We start from the raw sequence: 9,962 nt of genomic DNA on the forward strand, positions 1-9,962 counted from the left end.
GGAAATTTAATTTGAAAGAAACGGTTTTCTGGGGTATTTATTCATACATGCACCACTTAACTTTCTTCACGATTTTTCGGTTGCTCATCAATCGAACTGTTGTACATGTTGTCCTTTTAATGAAAATATTACCAAATGAGGAAGTTCGCCTCGCAAGGACACTGCCATTAGACAAATAAGTGTAAATTTGTGCGAATGTCTAACAACTATTAATAGGAACCAGATAGAAATAATAATGGCATCTGCATGGGCGTTTGAAATGGTGAATCGAATTAGTGGAGATCTCGGCCGAAGGATCAAAATTTTATGAGCAAGTTAATACTGTTTGCTAACTCTTTTTGAGCTAAAACGTGTCTAATTTGCATCACTTGAACTAAGAAATAATGGTCCAGTTTTGTTGCTACTTCAGACAAAACTTAGGCATTGAAACTGTTTCCTGTCGTCTGTTGCTACGGATGACAATGATGGACATGGATTCAAACTTCAGAAAAATTGCACCCTTTTATTCACGTTTTAATACAACTTTTTTTCACGTTTTTATCCTATGGCTGCAAAATTACCAAAAAAAATTATCAAAAGTAGGTTGAGTTTGATCGTTTGAGGGTGAACGTAGTCCTGAATAGGACTGTTGTTGTTGACAGTGCCTGACGTTTCGACGACCTGTGCGGTAGTCATCTTCAGAGTTAAAAAATCATGTTAGTGTTCGCTGATGAAACTTGTTTGACATCTTCACAACTGAACAGGAGGAAATTTTTTTTTTTTGGCATGGGCGGGCAAAGGCATTACATAATAACTTTAGTAAATATCCACATGACTAATCCCTTTGAATCTTCCGCTGGTTAAAAGCATTGTTTTTCCTTAAATATCTAGCCAAAATTTTATCCAATCGAAAAATGACTCAATTACACACCATTAGTTTGGAGTCCTTAGTCCAATAATTTTTGGATAAATGTTGGATGATTTTTCGAATATATTGGATTTGGCGGTTGCTAAAAATTAAAATATGAGGTGAATAATTAGTAGACAAATAGCAGATATTCCACCACCACACTAAGGTGCCTCTGATCTCGCCTTAGCGGACTCGATGGTTTATGTGAATACCTTTTCTACCCTAATTAATTTCCTTCCCAAATCAACATCATTTTCCCCAAAACACGCAGACCGCTCCCTTAATAATTTATCAACCCAGGTGATTGTCTCAGGGAACGTCATTCTACAACAAAACAAAGGGAAGCCCATTCACAGCTAAAAAAAGGGTTTATTTTTACAAATAACTACATTATTACGCACTTTCGTTAAATTTACAACATTAATTATTCCTGTAGGAACCAAATCCGTCGCCCATAAAATTGAAGTAAAAATGTTGTTGGGCGTTACTCTACAATACTGGGTATTTTAACATAGATGAAGACGAGTAACGAGATTTTGAAAGAAACCTAAGGAGCTGTATCATGAATTATAGCAAAATTCTAACAGTATAAACTGCCGCCAAATTGAGGAAAACATAAAAAAAATCGCTCAAAACATTAAAATAAGATATCAATAACACAGCAAGTACAAAAGTAGACACGGATGGACAAACTAGAAGAAGATTAAAACGGATTGAAATTGTGGGTTTTTGAAAACTTGTCAGCCTAACAGTTTCTCAAAGTTCATTTTTGTTGTTTGCAACGTTTGACTTAATGCTTGGGAAGTATATCTGTTGGAAATGAAGCTGTGATCTTGTCGTTTAAAGTAATTTTTTCGTTAACATTAATTTCCAAAGCGCATAAGGAAGCGCAATTGGTAATATTAACGAAAAAAAATAACTGAACTAGACAGACGTGACACGGCTCAGTTAACCCTTAATTCTCCTTTCTTACTGCAGCTGTACATTTTATTGAATGTTAAATATGGGAATTTGGGGTTATATCATAAAACATCCTCAGACTGATGAATTTGCTTATTCTCACCGCTTATCTCTTGGACAATGTGTTGGGTATCCTAAGGAGAAGTTACATGACAATAGTTTCGGGGAGTTACCATGCGTACATTTGCATATTCCTTACTCCTGTGAGAGCCGTGGGAACGTTTTACACAACGATCAATTCAATAGGCCCCTTTCAGCTAGCCATTTACGTGGTACAAAGCCACCATGCTGGAGAGGAAAAGTCGCAGTGGACCAAGCCGACAAATTAGTAAAGGCAAGTACCATTTAACAATTTTATATGCCATTTTATTTGTCTTGTCCCAGTGCGACTTTGCTCTCCAGCATGGCGGTTTTGTATCACGTGAATGGCCAGCAGCAAAGGGTCTATTCAATCCCATAAACCCGTTTTAGCTTGCTCCTTGTGTTTCATACATCTCAAAACCATTTTAGAGACAATGGAAAGTTTGAACCGCGTGACGCTTTAAATATCTAATAATCTAATATCTAATCTCTTATTTTCGAAAATTTTCCAACAATTTCTACTTGAAAAACATTTTGCTTGAGAAGTTGATACAAAACTAGGCAGAGTGTTTCATCGCAATACATCTGGAAAAAAGTAAACAATATACTCCGTGAAGTGACGTTTTCTTACTTTTTTCCATTTTTGGTATGTGATGAAACATGTTAATTTTATTCTTGGTTTAAATTTTATTTTTCTTTGTTTCAAACTCATTATCATACATTACTATACCCAAACAAGACAAATAAAATTTAACCAAAGGATAAAACTGAGCCACAACATACATAATTATCACCTGAAGCACCAACTTTTAACAAAGAGATCTCGTACTCGAGCTCGTCTTCAATGCTAAAACTTTTAATACCCATGCATAAAGCGACAAAATCGCTGTTTGCCATCCTAAGAATAGTACATTACTGTGGTCAGTGCAGCGTAAACTATCCATATTCCACCAAATCAAAGAAGAACCAAAACTGTTGGCCCCCATGCAATGAACCTAAACGATCAAATTATCGCGCAAGAGAGGCAATACTCCAATCTTAACGAAAGAAGTGAACACATTACAGGGATGTCCGCTGTAAAACAACTTTTCATTAACCTTTGTCTTCTTCTATGTTGCACGAACTAAATAAAGAACAAAATCGCCATTTAATGGCCAAAATTGACGGACACAAACATTGCATTCAGAAATTGATGGTCGCAGAATGACACTACTTCACAAGAAACTTTGGAGTACCGTATTTATTCGAATAAGCGCCCAACCTCGAATTAGCGCCCACCTCGAATAAGCGCCCATCCTAAAGGCAGAAAAAGTTAATAAGCGCCCAGCCTCGAATAAGCGCCCACCCCCTCCTCCCCCCAATCAAACTATAGTGAATAAGTTCCAATAAGATACTTCCCCGAGGACGGAGTTTTCTTCAGAGTATTTTACAGAAACCTTGCTTTGTTACTTCTTCGCGTTTTGTTATTAGCATTTACTGTTTTGTTGCAAAATAAGCATACTTCACTTGCTGAAAATGGTGAAAATTTAATAAGCGCCCAGCCTCGAATAAGCGCCCACCTCGAATTAGCGCCCACTCTCAAGGTCCAAAAACTTAATAAGCGCCCAGGGCGGTTAATCGAATAAATACGGTATTACATATAGCGAAATATTTTAGCAGAGCTTTCAAAACCAAATTGTTCTTTCTTATTTTCTACCACAAGCTCTTAAGATGTAAGGACACGTATAAAACTGAACAACACAACAGAAGTTCAAAAGCATTCGTAGAATTTAACGTTGTAAAAACAATAAAACTTAAAATACTTGCTCTTTGCAAGAACAAGGCATGCAGCTTTTTGCTCGCTGTAGAGGTATGGCGTCAATCACTGTCGACGACCGGTATATTCAAAAGGGAGTATTGTGCTGTAAGGAGGCGAAAAGAAACTAGCACCTTAAATTTAAGCAAAAGTAACGACCAGTTTTACAGCTCGATTGCATGGCGACTGCGTCAAAATTAATAGCAGCATAATCTTTGCTACACAGTGTAATAGCTTAAAAACCCTACCCGAGACATTATTCTCAGGACAAACTAGAATCTTTCCCGCATGTTTTCGTAGTAAGCACGGGAAGGCTAAATTCTATTATAAAATAAATAAGATAGTACGCGCGTTCTGGTTGTTTGAAAACCTATGGTTTATTGTGCCGGTAACCTCATAGAAAACAGTTATTTTATAAAAGCAATAGACCACACTTTCTATGGGTTTACCAGATTGATAACCCACTTGGGACGTTGGGAGAACAATCGAAAAGCTGGTAAATCACTCGCCTTCGGCTCGTGATTTACAAGCTTTTCTCGTGTTCTCCCAACATCCCGCGTGGGTTATCAAGGCAGTAAACCCATACTAAGTGTGGTCCATTGCTTAAGTCTTTTAGTGTCGTCACGAAACGCTCATCCTCACAAGAAGCGTTGCGTGACGACACTAAAAAAGGCTGTGTAGCAGACTAGATAACTTCAAGCTATCTCGGTATATTGTTCACAGGAATGCGGAAACGGTCTAATTCGTTTTAGCATCTCCAGCGCGAGCAGAAAGCATCACGGTATTGTTGCGCAATATAAAATACGGCATTTGTCGACCAGCTCTTAACGTTTGTGAGCTACGCGTTAACACTAACTCCTTTTTGCCAAGAGTCCATGATGAAAACGTGTAATTATTACTTAGTTTTAACTTTGCGTCTGCGGATGAAATTCAAAGCTCTGAGATATCTTTCTGAAACAACCTCACTCCTGAGCGATTGCGGGGACAACAGAAGCAACTGCAAGTTACTGGAAACAAGAAAACATCACAACTATCGACTCGCTATTGTTTCCATCGTCCTTTCTCTTCGCAAACTCTTAATACATTTCAGCAAGATACCAGTAAGAATCTAATGAGAAACGTCAACGTTAGCCTGCAGCAAAGGGGCTAGTTTTTCGCGTTTCTTAGTTAAGAGAAGCACAAAGCGAGCGCAGAGAGAGACACGCGACGAGGGAAGGCGCGGAAAAATATTTCAAAAATATATATATATTTTTGGCGCCTTCTCCGGTCGCGCTTGTCTCGCGCTCCTCCCTCGCTTCGCGCTTGCCTCCGCTCGCCTGAAAAACGCGAAAAAATACGTGGTTCCTGTTATGCAGGATTCTTCACCGTGTGAAAGCCCAATGCGTGGGTCACTACAGGTCAGTATTCCACACGAAGAGCTAAGGATACGCAACACTCAAACGAATGTCGCCAAAGCTGAGTCATCCTTTTCGTCCGGAGCATTCTTCTTCTCGTCGCCATATTCTCCAATGAAGGAGCCATCTTCGTTAAATTGAGGCCCCTCGCCATAATCGTCCAAACTGTCGCGGTCACTTTCTGGGCTCCTCTGTAGTGACCCCTGGCTCTGATAGAGTGGCGGATTTTCCGTTCGGCTGGAGAAGCGAACGAAACTTATATCAGATATTTAACCCTTTCACTGCCAAATATGGCCAAAGGCAAATTTCTACCAAATTTCGAAATTTCATTTTCTAAAATTTTGACAAACAAATAGCATCATGTGAAAGAACAGGTGGAGAGCTTTCATTTGAATGGTCGCATCATAGCATTTCGTCCAAACACTCAAAAGTTAGAGTCACCTTACAAAACTCCATCGAACACTCTGGCAGTGAAAGGGTTAAAACATCAAGGCTGATTTCCCAGGGGTTCTTTCACCTCATCGCCAGCTTACCAGGGCGGTGCCCCGGCTTCCCTGTTATTGGTGAGTAGTGGCACAATGAAGAAAACAGCAAGACGTTTGTGTCTGACAAGAGTGACAGGGCTATTACTTCCGTGTTTTGTCGTCATCTTCACTTAACATCAATGTTTACTGGTCTTTTACAAAAAGATCCGCTTTAAGAAAGGTGAAGCTCGGCGGAAAGTCCTTTCAAACATAATTGTTGTCACGCTTGTAACACAAAGTTTGCAGTCTTCTTTCCTCTTCCGTCCTGTTGCGTAAGTTAGAGATCTTTCGATTCGAGAACAAAGACGACTACGGGGACAACATTTTATATAACTTGTAGTTTTTTTCGCGTATTCTCAAAAAAATATACTTCCCGCAAAGCTCCATTGTACGTGTTTCACCCTAAACGCTTAAACGGTTATTTTTGCCAAAGGAAGTTAAGCCCTCTCCAGTGATCGCAAAATAATAAAACGCTTAACTGTTGACAACTTGCCTCCGCCACTAAGAAATCCTCGCTAAAACCCGTAGTTAAACGACAACGGCTACCACGTTTTTCCCGCCAAAATGACGTTGGTTCAAGCGCGCGCACTAACCATTATGAGAGAGACGGCATTTGATGGCGCTTGGGTCTGCTCACAAGCTTCAAATTCATTGTGTAAACAATACTCTGTTTTTTCCCCAAACAGTCAACTTTTTTAGACGCGCCCTGGTTAAGCTCGTACTCTTCGCTGTGCAGATTGTACATGCTAAAAAAAATCGGACAGTTTTCAACACCTCTAGTGTCAAGACGTGTTAAGCTCGTTCTCTTCGCTGTGCAGATTGTACATGCTAAAAAAAATGGGACAGTTTTCAACACCTCTAGTGTCAAGACGTCTTAAACAAAAGACCACTGTATCTGTATGAAAAGGCAAGAGTATTTTTGAGTCTGTCATGTAAATCAAATGTATCAATATTTATTTCTAGTTGTAGTTAAAAGTATATGTATTTGTCATTTTTTGGGCCCTTATTTGAGGCATCAAACACAAATGGAAGTGTAATAAATCGATTTTTCACCTGTATAAAGATTTAAATATCTGTCATCGGTCTCCCTGATGCCCTCCCCCAGATCACGCTACTTCTAACGTGACGTCTTGTACATAAAAAATATCTTTGATCTGGGTGCTAAACGCGGCGTTGTGGTGTGGGTCTTTTAATGAAAAGGCGCGAAGAAGTTAAGGGTCTAACTGAGAATGTCAAATTACTACCATGATTTTATGCCCAAGGTTTCGATCGATTTAAAACTCTTCACTGAATTCATGGAGAATGGAGGCTACTATCAGAGAAGGGTAATGGAGGTGAGCACTCTTTTAACCTTCTTCACAACCATGGACTGACTCAGTGGAAGTGAAGTAAACGAACTAGGAACGAAAACGAAACTTTCTTAAAGTAGCATTTAATCTCGGGGAATGGAAAAATGTCCAAGGCAGGCCGAGCTCCTGCTGGGATGTATTTTTTGGCTGACAAAAAGGGACTACAGTTCGCGGCAAACGACCTTTATTTGGCGCCACATTACAGTAGACCAACATTTTCCATACCGTTTTCTGAATACAGTAACTGTTAACGTTAAGACGGGGTGTACATTACGAGACCGGCTTTGTTTTATTCAGACTACAAATCAAGAGAAATTTCGAGTTTTTAGTTTGTGTCCGGAATCACTACTGCCCTAAATTTTTGGAAAGCTAACTGCGCCTCATAAAAATAAAGATATTGTCGGCTGCCTATAATCTATTGCGAAGTTTTATGACAAATTTGTACAGCGTATTGTATGACCTTGGCAATCTCTGATTGGAGTATTACACTAATATTATCCACTAACGTAAAAACCATTATTCGGTTATCGACTAACAAGCCTTTAAGGTCAACAAAGGTTGATATCCAGTGGACCGCAAGTTACGTTGTTAAATAATTATCGTATTGCGCGTGAAAGATAACGAATTCTCACTTGCTCTGCGACTTGATTTACTTTTCTTTTTTCTTTCGACTCGAACCAAATCAACATTTCCCATTGCACTGACACGACGCGAAGCCAAAAAAAACTTGTTCTTCTTAGTCTAAGCTGACGGATAAAATTTTGCGTGTAGGAATGTCGCGGACAACGTTGTCAATCTGATAAGGCCATTGAGTTAATTTATTTCAGCGCTATTTTATATTACAAGGTGTGATCGTACTAGCACGCGTTAACGGTTTTCTTTTCTGCTACCTTAATATAAGTGACCTTGTAACTACAAACTGTGTTACACCGCTTTGTTTTTTGATCAGTAGTTTGTGGGCTGAGCAGTCCTGGTTTTGAACGGATACAAATAACACTCACTACGAAAAGGAAATTGAGTGTAAAGCGATAATGCTTTGTTTGAAAAAATAAATCCTTGTAAATCTCATGTACTTCTGAGATATACGGCCTGTAATGCTGGAATTGAAAGATAGCAAGTATAATAAATTATGTAATGGATTCCACCATGTAGTTTGAATGCTAAGTCCAGGTATTCTGGTTATTTCAGTATGAATGAGCGTCATCAAGCCTATGTGGTTTTTGAAATGTGTTACTGGTGGAATTAAATAATATTATCCGATAATACTGGAGCTATTATCCACCATTATCGTGTTATTGAATAACACTTTCTCCATTGGCTGTAACAGACTTGTTAATGAATAATATTAATGGTTCAGGTAGCCTAAAATAAGCTGGATCCTGATTGGCTCTAACACTCGATAACAAGCAATAACAACTAACACCAATTAGTCCCAATTATATTGTACAAGTCCCAATTATAGTGAACATGTGTTACTATTTACTTACTTTGTCAAATGTACGCGAACCCTTCTGAATTTGAATTCCAGGGAACCGTATTCAAGTTCAGAAAGCGAAATAAAATTTCGTCGTTGCTTGTTTACGTTCTCCATAAATTACGAAATTAGGCATTTTCACGTCGTAGTCGTGCAAAAACGGCAAAGAAATGTGCAAAAAAGCGTGCCGCATGGGTAAAGTTTTTGTTTTTCTTATTAAACCTATTGTTTTTTAGACGTTCTCGTTGCCGTCGCGAAGCTGAATCTTAAAGTCCCTAATAACAAACGAAAGCGCCCGAGACGCATGACGGCAGCGGTCGCCCGCTATCAGGGAAACTGGGCCGAGTTAATCTTCGCAAAGACTTCTGGGAATGTGAAATGTGGACTGTGGACAATACTGTGGACAGGGGAAAAATCGATCCCAGAAGTCTTTTCGAATCTAACTCGTCCCGGTTTCTTTCAGTGTTTTAAAAGAAGCAAATGGAGTGATGGGTCGAGACCATCATCAGAAATTACAGTAAACACCCGCATATAAGAACAAGCGGATTAAGAACACCAGGCTGAAATTTGGCCAATGAAGCCCCATTTTTATAAGAACAAGATTAGCCTGAAAATTGTAACTTGTTGTTATAAAATGGAAAAGTGTCATGATTACAAAGCATGTAAGTTTATGATATAATATAATATATAATATGATTAAATTACTGGATAATTATTTATTTTATTTTGCTAAAATATGCTTAAAATATACCTCTAGCAACATGTTTTGGATAGTATTACTTAATAAAAATTTAAGAACATTTTGAGGCTGATTTGTCATTAAGCACCCGATAAATAAGAACTCAATCAGCCTGACCTCCGAAATCGTGTGTTCTTATATGCGGGTGTTTACTGTATTCAAATGATCGATGTATTCTTACCCTGCAGAGGTGACAGCACCTTTTTCATCATCCAACGGTTCCTTTTCAATAAAAGCTCCACGTTGTTTCTCCCGTTTTTCAACTGTAAACATAAAGAGAAAAGATCGCTGTTGCTTAAATTGATGAAGGCTTTTGAAGCAACGCACACGGGAATGTTTTTATGTGACAATTATATTTCCTTATATAAGAAAATGTACACAAAGAGTCAAAGAAATGTTGCACCATTATTCCAGCATAATGCTTGATTTGTTGGTCTCACTATTATGCCCAAAGTAATGCCAGCAAAATGTGGTCACCTTTATCCATTGTCGTCTAAGTTTTTTATTAGTCAGTCAGACCCCGCTTTACGGATACCCGCTTAACCCTATAACCCCTAAGATCAAAATTTGAATTCTCATTTGTTTTCCCTATTCACTTCCTACAGAAGTAGTGGGGAGAAGTTGATAAAATATCAAGCAAATTCATCTTGTGTGATCATGTCTGTAATTCTCATGACCACTCTGTTCTACAAAGCACTGATATAACAAGGAGAAATTTGATGCTGATCACTCTTAGGGCTTAAAGGGTTAATAGGGA

At 38.6% G+C, this 9,962-nt stretch overlaps 1 protein-coding gene across 1 annotated transcript in view; it reads right to left on the reverse strand.

Moving 5' to 3' along the window:
• Nucleotides 1-3,675: 3,675 nt before the first annotated feature.
• LOC140923373 (fibronectin type III domain-containing protein-like) overlaps nucleotides 3,676-9,962 on the reverse strand; it is a 24,268-nt gene continuing 17,981 nt past the window's right edge. The window contains exons 12-13 of the mRNA XM_073373464.1: nucleotides 9,387-9,468; nucleotides 3,676-5,356 (exon numbers count right to left, since the gene is read on the reverse strand). Of these exons, the coding sequence (XP_073229565.1) occupies nucleotides 5,161-5,356; nucleotides 9,387-9,468 (278 nt within the window). The 3' untranslated portion in view covers nucleotides 3,676-5,160. The remainder of the gene's footprint in view (nucleotides 5,357-9,386; nucleotides 9,469-9,962) is intronic.

The sequence above is a fragment of the Porites lutea genome, chromosome 13, assembly GCF_958299795.1.
Source record: "Porites lutea chromosome 13, jaPorLute2.1, whole genome shotgun sequence".
NCBI classification, from domain to species: Eukaryota; Metazoa; Cnidaria; class Anthozoa; order Scleractinia; family Poritidae; genus Porites; species Porites lutea.